The 13,184-nt window shown below is 38.9% G+C and overlaps 1 protein-coding gene across 3 annotated transcripts; it reads right to left on the bottom strand.

The window, feature by feature from the left end:
* Window positions 1-52: 52 nt before the first annotated feature.
* On the bottom strand, window positions 53-11,802 carry sltm (SAFB-like, transcription modulator). Of its 3 annotated transcripts, none has more exons than XM_051114047.1 (20): window positions 11,632-11,802; window positions 10,894-10,981; window positions 10,759-10,814; window positions 7,942-7,969; window positions 6,288-6,873; window positions 5,605-5,648; window positions 5,293-5,399; window positions 4,658-4,807; window positions 4,408-4,523; window positions 4,148-4,308; window positions 3,956-4,056; window positions 3,823-3,879; window positions 3,589-3,722; window positions 3,322-3,502; window positions 3,117-3,241; window positions 2,842-3,015; window positions 2,337-2,660; window positions 1,835-1,970; window positions 1,594-1,754; window positions 53-573 (listed from the first exon to the last, which is right to left on the bottom strand). In XM_051114047.1, exons 1-20 carry the CDS (start codon window positions 11,764-11,766, stop codon window positions 477-479), a joined length of 2,961 nt encoding a protein of 986 aa, XP_050970004.1. In that variant the 5' UTR covers window positions 11,767-11,802; the 3' UTR covers window positions 53-476. The 3 variants fall into 3 exon arrangements, with proteins under 3 accessions (XP_050970004.1, XP_050970005.1, XP_050970007.1); XM_051114048.1 differs by having other exon boundaries at window positions 1,594-1,751; XM_051114050.1 differs by having other exon boundaries at window positions 6,288-6,816.
* Between the last annotated feature and the right edge of the window lie 1,382 nt (window positions 11,803-13,184).

The following is a 13,184-nucleotide window of genomic DNA, read 5'->3' as shown; positions in this document are numbered from 1 at the left end:
GCAACTGTAGGCGGATACGGCTGCACATACAGAAGAAAACTATACAGAGAAACTCAATCCACATAATTTAATAACTTGTAGAATCATCAAAAAGTCACATACTGAAACGTTAACGGAATTACAGGTGTGTCCAGTGCTACACGCAGTAGCCTGCCCAAAGCATATGAGAGTATCTGAAAGATGGAGTTAGGGTTATCTAAACAAACACTGGATAAGAAATTAAACTGTACAGTTGCACCTATAGAATATCAGGAAAACAACAGTGAGGTTGTTTACAAGTCACCAGAGAACAATTCAGGAAACAATAACCTACATGTAAAGCCTTATAAAGACAATCAAAATCAACCAAATTGGATCTTTACAATAATCTAGTGGCTAAAGTTCACCAATTAAAAACACCAGAAGTTCAAAATTAAAAAAAAAGAAAAAAAAAAAAAAAGAAGTATTTATATTTTTCCACTGCGGAGAGTCGGATGCTAGAACCTTCCTTTGAAGGGCTTGAATCCTCCGCTGCCACCGGCCATGGGAACATTAGTGATCTGCACAATTCTGTTCATACCAGAAGAGGAATGACTGTAGAAAGACACAATCAGACAAATCAATACATAGGCAAAGTCAACATGTCAAAAAAAGACAACGTTATTTCCTGTAAATGTGCAAGACTTGCGATTCATTAGCCAATATGAGTACATAAAACTAGCAAACTAATAAGGTGCAGTAAATGATAAAACTATTTGGGCTACAACGAGGGTGTGTCTACGGCGGCAGCTGACACTGAAAACCTTGCACGTTCAAGAAAAAACTGTTCACATTTAATTTAAAAATAATGTGGATAGAATTGGTATAATCAAAAATGGCATATAACAGATTGATACATGCATGCTAGAACTGTGAGAGACATCATGATTCTGGGTGTTTGAATCAGTATTGGGACCTTTTAAAGGAGAAGTTCACTTCCAGAATTAAGCATTAAGTAGTCATGTTGGAAAGGTCACGCGTGACGTAGGTAGAAGTACCGACCCAGTGTTTACAAAGCAAACTTCCAAAGAAAGTCAAACGCTCTTTACAAAAAAAGGAAAAACAATGTTGGACGATTTTGAAGTTGGAGAAGAAAATGAGATGGAGTTTGTTTGCCCTACCCTACCTTTTTGAACCAAAGTACATAGACAAAGAACTAACCACGTGTGACCTTTCCAACATGAAGACGTAATGCGTAAAGCAAGACCAGAGCAAGACAAGCATTTGTGGTTAAAAAAAAAACCCTAGATTTTAGAATAACCAATCATTTTGCTAAGTAAGACCCTTTTTCCTCAGCTGGGATTGTGTAGAACCCTTTTGAATCTACACTGAAACTGCAATTTGCACTTTCAACCCTTTGGCCACCATCAAAGTCCACTATATGGAGAAAAATACTGGAATGTTTTCTTCAAAAACCTTAATTTCTTTTTGATTGAAGAAAGAAAGACAGGAACATCTTGGATGACAAGGGTGTCAGTAAATTATCAGGACATTTTTATTCTGGAAGTGAACTTCTCTTTTAACGATTAATTGTGCAGCTCAAAAGCATGCTATATATGCATGATCAAAACAAACCTGGAGTGTGGTGCCATCATGCCAGGCCGACTGTCTCCCATTCGGTGGTTATCTGTGAATCCTCCGCTTTGTGAGCCCCCTGCCCCGTGCCAGTCTTTCCTGGGGCCCTGATCGCGTCCATGCCGCTCCACCACCACCTGTCTGCCACTGCCGAAGTGCTGCTGTGGTAAGAGGTTACATGGCGTTAGATTTGAAAGCTTGCAACAACAAGAACGTATTAGAGGCGTGTTATGTACTTTACCTGGTCTCCCATGACCACAGGTCTGCCGCCGTCCCGGCTGTTGAAGCTGGTTCTGCCACGGCTGGCTGTGGACACCCCTCTCATGGCAGGTCCAGGACCCTCTCTGCCTGGACGTTCTGGACGCATCCGCACTGCTCTGTAATACAGTCAACAGAAATCACTGATTACTAATAGTTCAAGGAAACCTAAGCCTGAAATATTAGTCTTTGGTAGTGTTCCAGACAATGAATGAACAGATCAAACGCACAGAAATTTACACAGGTTTGGAACAACTTGACAATTGATGGTTTTCATTTTTGGGTGAACTACCCTTTTAATTAAAAAAAAACAAAAAAACAAAAGTGCTGTCATGGTAGTGTTCTTGTTCACATTGGTGGAAGAAATGTGATGAATTGTCATGAAATAGCAATGTCAAATGTTGAACTATGTTGAAATGAATAAGAACTAAACCTCAATTCGCCACCCTAGAGGAGAGGAAGCACATACAGAAGCTCATCCGTACCTGACATCTCCTTGCTTTGTGTTCATTCCCCCATCATTTTTCCAGCCAGCGTGGCTGCCGTCTCTGGGGGTACGGGAGTGGGGGATGGCAGGAGGCGGCGCTCTGCCACCAGCTGGTCGATCAGGCATGGACACCTGTCTGCGCTCATCACGGTCGCGGATCTCTCTGCGATCGCTGTCTCGCAACTCTGCACGGGGCGGAGGTGGTGGTTCTGCTCTCCGCACGGTTTCAAAGTTTTTAGGATAGCGCTCAAACCCAGAACCTTCACGGCGCGGAGCAGGTCGATTCTTCTTCGACTCAGGTTCCCCGTCAAAGCGGTTGCGTCTGCAAAAAAACAAATTCATCACTTGCTGTTGAATTCACTCATTTGAACTAATTCAGCGCGACTTTTATTGTGTTTTCCCTTGTTCTTGTTTAAATAAAAGTGTTATCTGCTGTGGATTGGTCTCTTCTCCTTCCTGTCCTATTGTGTTTGGGATTTGCTTTCGTGTTTGTGAATGCCTACCTATCAAAGTTGTTGGATTGCACAGCTGATGTCTGTTGGTATCGGTTCCGGTCTCTGGGGTTGAAATCATTGAAGCGGTTCTGTTGTCGATTGTTGTAATCTCCGCCTTGACTGATCCGCCCCTCTGGCTCATTCTGCATCTTTTTACCACTATTCCAGTACGGGTCTTCTCTCCTGCACACAGAGAAGAACAAAAAAAAAAACACATTAATCACTTTGAACCTTAGAGACAAGTAGACCCTAAAAATGTATATTTAACAGTATTGTTCGCACACCTTTGGTCAACGTCACGTCCCCTCTTTAAGTTGTTTCGTTTCTCTTGCTCATAACGCAACTGTTCCTGCTGTCGTCTCAGCTCTTCACGTTCACGAGCCAAACGCTCCGCTTCCTTGCGTCGCTCCTACACACACACACAAATTTTTAAAATCCAGACAAAATCCCAGCTTTGAGTTTCCACAGGCAGGTATATTGTGAATGTACCTGCTCGATACGGATCCGCTCCCGTTCCAGTCTCTCTCTCTCCATGCGCTCACGTTCCAGTTTCTGCCTTTCCACCTCCAGCCTTTGCCGCTCTCTCATCAGGTTCTCCCGTTCCTCACGCTCACGCATAATTCGGATGCGTTCCCTCTCCCGGCGCTCTCGCTCTGCTACCTCACGCCGTCTGGACATCACGACAAAACAGCATTACAAAATGCAGCTTGAGCACTTTGCCATTTTATTTGTGAATGAAGAGGAACGTGTGCCTACCTGCGCAGTTCCATAGCCCTGCGAACGCGTTCCATCCTGACCATGCGCTCACGCATACGTTGTTCCTTCATCTTCTCAAAAGGCAGGATGTCTTTGTTGCCACCTTTGTTAGGCATGGGACGGCCTTTCTCCATCTGCAAGTATAGTACAGAGAAAATCAAACTAAATACTAAACAGTATATTCGGTCTAATTCACATCCTGTTTTCAAAGACCTCTAAAAAGAGTAAACCAACCTCTTCAGGTGGTATGAACCCTCTGGGGCGTCTGTTCATCATGTTGGGTGGACAAGGCTGTAAAGAAATAGACAATCAGATGACATGGCCTTCATAAAAACCTCACTGTACATTCTGGGGATGTTTGTAGTACCTTATCAAACCTCCCACCCCTTCTGAAAGGAGGACGAGATTTGTTGAAGTTCTGCTCTCCTTTAGCTTGGTCGATCACCATCATATTGCCTGGACTCTTTCCTGTGAATTGGAAGACATTAAAAGCATAACTATAAAGCTGTAATTTTTGTTAACTTTCTCAGAAGGTGAATACAATCAAAGCATAACGTACGTCCATGTTTCTTATCATCTTTCTTTGCCGCATCTGCACCTGAATTGGAAGATGGTGCATCAGATTTGCTGGTTTTGGAGTCTTGTTTTTTGACATCTTTGTTGTCCTTCTCAGATGGTTTGTCTGATTTCTTCTCCTCCTTCTTAGATGAAACCGGTGTCCTATTGAAAATAAAGGAAGGTATAAACAATGCAAAGAAACACTCAACTTTAAAATAGAAAAGGATTATGGAAAGAGATTAAAACAGGATGAACTCTTACTTGCTGGAGGTTTTTGCTCCAGTTGGAGTACGTTTCTCTCCAGAAATTTTACTGGAACTGGTCTTGTCTTCTCCCTCTTTCTTAGAGAAATCCTTTTTGAATGGGTCAGTTTTCACCTACAAGGATGATGCCATGAGATCAGAGATCAAGTTTGAAGGTACCTTTTTTCCCCTCCCACAAAGCGCGCAATATTGATTCCGTAGTGTATATGAAGCTTATAAAAAATGCTTCACGGTTGTAAAGTTCTCACCCTGTCCACAGATATCTGCTGTCCATGGAGTTCTGTGCGGTCCAGGTGAGAGATGCACCTGGCCACTTCTGCGCTGGATGACATGGTAACCAATCCATAACACTTGGCTCCTGGGCTACGAGCATTGGTGACCACTTTGGCACTAAAAACCTATTTTGAAACAACATAAATTAAAAAAAAACTCTTCTGAAAGACCAAATCACAAACATAAGCTTGGTGCCTATTTGTGTCCATGGACCACAAAAGCAGTCATAAGGGTCCAATTTTGTTTTTAATTGAGATTTATGCATCATCGGAAAGTTGAAAAAATAGGACAATATTTGGCCGAGATACAACTATTAGAAAATTTGGAATCTGAGGGTGCAAAAAAAAAAAAAAAAAAAAATCTAAACATTGTGAAAATGAATAAACTAAGTTCTTAGCAACACATATTGCTAATCAAAAATTAAGTTTTAATATATATTTACACTAGGAAATTTACAAAATATCTTCATGGAACATGATCTTTACTTAATATCCTAATGGTTTTTGGCATAAAATTTGTGTTGTTGGTTATTGCTACAAGTATACCCAATGCTACTTATGACTGGTTTTGTGGTTCAGGGTCACATTTGTCATGTACAAAGAGCCTTTACTTTTCCATATTTGCCAAAGAGGTTCTTGAGATCAGCTGCTTTGGTGTTGGACGACAGGCCGCTCACCCACAGATTGCGAGTAGAGCTGGTACTGCTGCTGCCACTTCCTAAAGACAGATAAAAGGCTTTAGAAGACAATATACTTTAATGACTTTGTAAATAATTAAGCTAATAATAATAATAATAATTAAGATTTCTGATATCCTCCTTAAGAACTAGATAGTAAAGGTGTTTTATCACTTAGAGCAGCTGCTGTGCATAAACTCTAAAGTCTAATATTCCAAACTGCAAACCTATTGAGGAAAGTCATACCTTTGTCATCTTTTGCAGTCTTTCCATCTCTGTCTTTTGAAGAGCTAAAATGTGAATATTACGAGAGCGACAAGAAGAGAGAAATACTTTAATGAGTACCAGAGCATGAGAAAAGATGGTGGGCATCGAGGTACATCTCCAAACAAACAACAAAGGTTATACAAATGTTTGGTGCATTACAGGTAAAGAAACAGAACAAAAAAACAAGAACAAAAAAAATCCCCATAGGCAAGGCTTGCACTCGGACAAAACTCCAATAAGGCTTCTTTCTCTTGCTTTTCCACAGGAGCAAGGTGGGTCAGGTTTTCTGCCAATTTATTCCCTTGACCAATGACATCCTCAGGAGGGTGTTCAACTTCAGAGAGAATGACTTCACTGGACTGACAAACCCCTCTGACATCACTGGAACTATTGCTCTTTTTTTAACCCATAAGTAGGGACTGGAAAAGCAAGTGCTGGAAATGTGTGCGTAACAGACGTGTTTTCAGCTCCTCGTTTAACTCCGCCAATTACCAAACTCGAAAAAATGGGCAAACCAAACCAAAAGAGCAAACCAAAGGCAGGGATTAGGTACACTGAACAACTTGTTATGAAAAAATTCTTGCGGCTACCCACAATGCTGCGTTCTTAGTGAGCTGGAACTTGGTAGTAGTATCTTAAAGAACTGACATAGAAAGACAAACCTCTTTGCTTGACCTGTCGCCCCAGTTGATGAGGGGCCTTTCTTCCCAGAATCCTTTTCCTTGTCTCCCGTTTCTCCTTTCTTCGAGGCCTCTCTGCTGTCCTTCTTGCCGGCGTCAGACATCAGCCCGTCATCTCTCTTACCATCCTTGTGGCCATCTATCGCTTCGGTCAGCGAGTCTGTCTCCTGCCCCATCTCAGCAGTGGCCTCAGGCTCTTCGCAGCCCTTGTCTGCCTCAGAATCTGGAAGTTTCACATGTTTACCTGTTTCCAGGAGATCGTCGCCATCTACATCCAGCGTGATGGCATCTTCGGCCTGGATGGTGACAGATATATTGTCATCCTCAACTTCTTTTATGGGTTCAGGAGCAGCTTCGCTCTCCAAGGCCTCCATCGCTGGCACTTCAGTCTCGGCTTCTCTCTCAGCCTCAATCTCCGCATCTGGATCGGGCTCGGCCTCAGGTTCCGCTTCCGCCTCAGCCTCAAGATCAGGCTCCACTCCTGCCTCAGCCTCGGGCTCTGCAAGGCCGTCTTCACAGGAGAAGGTTTTAGAATTGTCACGAGTAGCATCATCAGTATCAGTTACATCTGAGGGATTTAACAAGCATAAAACATGGCAAAAAAACACATTGTTTAACATTCAAATCTCTGTGCTACGTGACCTAGAAAGTACAACAAAGAGCAAGTTTAGTGTTAATGCTCATCGTGGGTGAGGAAACCACAGGTATACATAAAAACACATTCCTTAGAGAACAACGAAGAGGTTGAACAATCTTCTCACAACGACGAACATCAACATCTTGGTCCACATTTTGAAGGTTCCACGACTGGGTCGTCTTTACAGACATGTGTTCAGTCTGAGCGAAAGTGCAAATCTATTCCATAAAGTGAGTCCTCCCGCCAGATGTCACCTCAGCTTCTTGTGGTCCCTTCGAGAGTCTTCTTTCAGACACTTCCGCTGACCGTCCATCTCGTTTTACAGCTGATGGAGGCAAATCAAAAACAGGGTGCCAAATCTTCTCTGATCCGTTGTTCACAGTACTCTGTCCGGTAACACGGCTAAAAATGGATGTCCGCTGAGCTGCATCCAGTCTTGAATGAGTTCAAAGCACAAGCAGTGACGCTGATGTCCGCTTAAGCCATGTCGGCTATACTGCAGTCAGAAAGAAGTGTCAAGACTTCGGTGAGCGAGTTTCACGTGTCATGTTCTGACCAGTCAACAAAGGCATGCAGCCTGTTGCCGTCTCCATTTCAGGAGGTAGTCCAGTCTCAACAGAAAGAAGGAGGCGGCCTGCTGAAGCTCGGGTGGCTTTCTGAACAGAGGAAGCTCGCTGAGATCGAGTGGGTGAAAGGTCTCCTCTTGCTGATGAAATGTGGTGGCAGGGTAATGTGCTCTTGAACGAATTAGATGATGAGATTAGGAGCATCACTGATGTTAACACAAATGGTGACGTGTTATCTGTCCTTTGATGCAGCGCATGTTCCGGATGAGGCGTTTTAATGTCTGTGAACAGTTGCGAGACCCGCTTTGAACGTGTCTGACCAGAACGTCGAAATTGAAAAACAGCAAAAGAAAAAGGAAGCAAGAGAAGTCCAACCGTCTGAAACCTGAAAAACAAACGTTACCTCTCCAACCCAAGAAGTGACCAGACATACCTTTTTCAGATTCCTCTTCCTCAGTCTCCTAAAAATAAAACAAAAATGTATATAAGAATTTATATGAAGTGCATACTTAAAGGCCACATTTATATGCAGAAATCATACATTCAGTGGCAATAAAACAAATGCCGAACAATATACTGAGATTTTATATTCTCCTTTTAAAGTGCTGGGTTGGTCACAAATGGTATTTGCAGAAATATGCTTTAATTATTATTATTATTTTTTTTTTACATTCTTTAAATAATTGCTATTTTTACTGTACTTTTGATCAACTAAATTCAGCCTTGGTGAGACACTTCTTTTTTTTAAAAAACAATTTAAAAACCTTCCCAATCCCAAACTTTTTACTTTACTTCTGAACATCACATAAATTTAACACACTTTTGTTAGCCCAAATTCATATCCGGCTTTAATTTTTTTTATACAACACATAAAAATTTTAAAAAATTATAAGTATTTATATAAAGTGCTAAAGAACAAGTGGATCTATATTTATATTTAGAAATCACACATTCAGTGGCAATAAAACAAATGTCAATCAATATACTGAGATTTTATAATCTCTTTTTAAAGTGTTAGGTTGGTCACAAATGGTATTTGCAGAAATATGCTCTTAAATTTTTTTAACATAAAAGGCAGATTTTGCCAGAAGCTTGTAAACAATAATTTAAACATTTTTCAGTATCATAAATATATACCAACGTTCAAAATTTGGGAGTTTCTTATTTTCACGAAGGCTACATTTTTATTTGATCAAAATAAAGTATGAAGAGTAATAATGTTAAATATTACATTTTAAATATATGCTGATTTGGTGACTAGGAAACATTTCCTATTATTACCACACAAAACAATTGCGCTCCATAATATTTTTGTGGAAACCATGACACATTTGAACAATGTTAATTTGAAACAGAATAACACTATAAGACCAAAAGTATTGGGACTATAACAGCTTCTACACTTCTGGGAAGGATTTCCACAAGATTCTGGAGTATTTCTGTGGGAATTTTGCCCATTTATTCAGCAGTGTATTTTGTGAGGTCAGGCACTGATGTTGGATGAGAAGGCCTGGCATTTAATCTCTGTTCCAATTCACACCAAAGGTGTTCGATGGGGTCGAGGTCAGGGCTCTGTGTGGGCCAGTCAAGTTCTTCCACACCGGACTCATCCAACTATGTCTTTATGGACCAAGTTTTGGGGCAGTCATGCTGGAAATGAAAAGGGGCTTCCCCAAACTTTTCCAACAAAATTGGAAGCATAGCATTGTCCATTATGTCTTGGCATGCTGAAGCATTACGACTCCATCGCCGCTCCAGAGTCCAGTGGTGGCATCTTTTACACCACTCCATCTGATATTTGACACTGTTGGTGATGTGAGATTGGGTTGGGCGATGTCTACCAAATTGGCATCAGAAGATGTCTACAGTGAAACCTCGTGATGGATAATGAGATCAGGGCAGGGGGGTGGAAATGCCAGAAGCATGAATCCATATTCGGAAAGGCACGGAAAGCAAATAACGCGTTTTACGGAGCCACTAAAAGGGACACAGTTAGCTGCCTGCTAACGGTAGTTTTACATTACAGTACAGTACATAAAATTTCACTTATCACACAAATAGAGTAAGGACAGATACTGATAGGACAATGGCAAAGGATTTGCAGATCCCGAGCACCACAAACATCTGATTTTGTAAAATTCCATGAATAAATGTTTTGTGCTGAAATTAATGCCAGTGGAAGTTTGGAATTCTTCAGTTATGGAATCAGCAGAGCACTAGCGACTTTTGCACATCATGTCCCTCAGCACTGAGATTTTATGTGGTCTTCCGCTTCATGGCTAATTTGATTCCCTTTTCCAATAACACAACTTACAGTTCACTGTGGAATATCTAGCAGGGATGAACTGACTTGAATTCACTGAGCTTTTCAGAATGACCCTTTTTGGTCCCAAAAAAGTTTGTAATTTGCAGACTGCATGGCAAATTCAATAATTTAAAAGTATGTCCCAATACTTTTGTCCATATAGCGTAGATTCCAAACTTTTGATCACTAGTGCATGTTAAAAAACAGTTCAAATATCAGTGTATTCCATGCCTTTGACTTTTCATTTGTGACCTTGGACCACATTTTTTAAAATGAGATTTATACATCTTCTGAAAGCTGAATAAATAACCTTTCCATTGATGTATGTTTGTTAGGATAGGACAATATTTGGCAGAGATACAACTATTTAAAAATCTGGAATCTGAGGGTGCAAAAATATCAAAATACTGAGAAAATCGCCTCTAAAGGTGTCCAAATGAAGTCCTTAGCAATCCATATTACTAATCAAAATTAAATTTTGATATATTTATTATCATTATGACCCATACAATGTATTGTTGGCTGTTGCTACAAATATACCCGTGCTACTTATGACTGGTTTTGTGCTGCAGGGTCACATTCCACTTCTTAATCAGTTAAATTATTTTTAAACATGTATTGTTGATTTTATTTTCATTACCAATTTACTAAAATGTCAGCTTTGAATGAAATGGCTTGTTTGAGAGGATAATTAGACTAAGTACCACTATATGTTTTTTTGAATAAATCAAACATTATATACTACCTTTATATACTGTTCCTATACATTCAAGTATACAGACATTCAAATGTAAATGTTGCAACAACACAGACGCCTGTTAAGATTATTGGCCTAATGCATTTTTTTTTCAGATTAATGTTTTTAAATAGCACCTAACATTCATACCAACATATTAATTATTTATTTGTCCAGTTTCAATTACCCTAATACGTGGCAACCCATACCTTAGAGAAGGATTCCTCTTCCATGGTGGTGTCGGCATCCAGGTCGGTCTTCTTTCCTGAGTATGTGAAAGAAAGCTATTCGGTCAATAACTTATTTAAAATAAAAAGACTTGAGTTCTGGCAGTGAAGCCCTACCTTTAGATTTGCTGTGTTTTCTTGTGGGTGTGTCAGCTGATACGGTGATTTCAATGTTGTCTGGATCTCCACCTTCATCTTCTATTGCCTTCACACACAAACGCATGACCATTCAAATGATTATGGGAATTCTGGTCAATGATCACACTGTGTTTTGCATAAATGATGTATGGTAGTGCAGTGTTAAACACATGGCGCACACATGAACTGAGCATTAAAAAAAAATGTCTGAACTAATTTGGACTAACCCGCATTGAACCGAAGTCGTTCATAAAAAACGAAAATAACCTAGACCAACGATATGCTGTTTTGCATCTATACAAATCTTGTTTCTACGTCGTAACATAGATATTTATGTATATTGCTTCACGCAGCACTAGTACATTTGATTATTAAACTGTAAAAGACAACACACAAAGATTGTAATGGTGTTTTGGTTTAAAGTTGCAGCGACTGATCTGAGCGCTTTGTAGCTGCTTTCGCTTCCAATTGCCTGCTTAGCAAATCCTTACAGATTCGTTTCTGTAACTGCTACTAGGTATTTCACGTAAATTCGGTCACATTTGAGGTCCACCTACGGCCATTACATCCGTGTCGTTATTAAATGCATTAAAACAGTCAGGAATGAAAACAAGTTTTTGGATACAAACGGTTATGCTAACTCTCGGTAGCCATTAAGCTAGCTCGCGACCATTTATCCAAACGCCATTGTAAAATACGGTTTTAAATTAAACCTACCTGCTTCAGTCTTGCGATGAGTGTGTTTTTTACCCCAGTAACATCCAAATTTCTTCGTTTGAGCTCTGATTTGAGGTCTACCACACGTAAATCTGTAATCTTCTTAGTCTCTGCTGAAATGGCCCCCGACGCCATTTTACCTGTGTAACTGAAACTGTGTGTGCGCGAGCGCGACAGCGACACACACCACACTACACGAGCACCACAGGACACTCAGTCACATACCTCTTGTTTACGATTTTTTTTTTTTGATCGTAAAAATACAAACATAAGAATACGTTTAACACACATTCGATCACACATATTACGTGCTCTAGGATTTTAATTACGTTGACAACACTGTGTCCCTTAATTAAACCTTAACATACGCCTAAAATAAAAATAATTAAATACAGTTATAAATTCTTAATTTATAAATTCTTAGATCAAAATACATTTATTTGAGAAGGAACACGACATAAGATATTATGTTCTCTTGAAAAAAAAAAGGTCTTAATGGAGTTAGAAAAATAATGTTTTCCCTTTGAACCCATTGACATGTTTCTTATTTTAGGCATAAACTCTCTTGAATGAACTTGTATATGTTTAGATATTTATAAAAAATATTAAAAAAAAGACTTTTTTTTGCCATATAATGTAGTCGCTGTTATTACTATTACCAAAATCTTATATATATATATATATACACACACTACTGTTCAGAAGTTTGGGGTCAGTACATTTTTATTGTTTCTTTTTTTTTTTTATTAAGAAATTAATACTTTTATTCACCAAGGATGTATTAAGTTAATAATTAAATGTTTATTAAAAGTTAATAATAAATAATTTACATTGTTATAAAATATTTATATTTTGAATAAACACTGTACTTTTTAAACTTGTTATTCATGAAAGAATCCTGGGGAAAAAAAAATCACAGGTTCCAAAAAATATTTGGCAGCACAACTGTTGATATTATCCAACACTGATCATTCTAATAATAAATCCACATATTAGAATGATTTCTGAAGGATCATGTGACACTTAAGACCGGAGTAACAGCTGATAAAAAATCAGCTTTTCATCACAGGAATAAATTCTATTTTAAAGTATGTTAAAATAAAAAACATTATTTTATATTGTAAAAACATTTTGCAATATTACTGTTTTTTCTATATTTTTAATCAAATAAATGCAGCCTCGATGAGCATAAGAGACTTCTTTAAAGACTATTACAAGTCTTACTGACCCCAAACTTTTGAACGGTAGTGTGTATATATATATATATATATATATATATATATATAAAATTTATATATATATTTCATATACACTGCCAGTCAAAAGTAAGATTTTAAATGTTTTTTTGCTCATCAATGCTGCATTTGATTAAAAAAAATCCAGAAAAAACAGCAACATCGTGAAATATTATTTTAATGTAAAATAATGTTTTCTATATAAATATATTTTAAAATGTCATTTATTCCTGTGATGCAAAGCTGAATTTTTAGCATCATTACTCCAGTCTTCAGTGTCCCATGACCCTTCAGAAATCATTCTAATATGCTCATTTA

Source organism: Labeo rohita, chromosome 7 (genome assembly GCF_022985175.1).
Source record: "Labeo rohita strain BAU-BD-2019 chromosome 7, IGBB_LRoh.1.0, whole genome shotgun sequence".
NCBI classification, from domain to species: Eukaryota; Metazoa; Chordata; class Actinopteri; order Cypriniformes; family Cyprinidae; genus Labeo; species Labeo rohita.
Note: the sequence above shows the minus strand (reverse complement) of the source record. Positions and strands in the feature narration are given on the sequence as shown.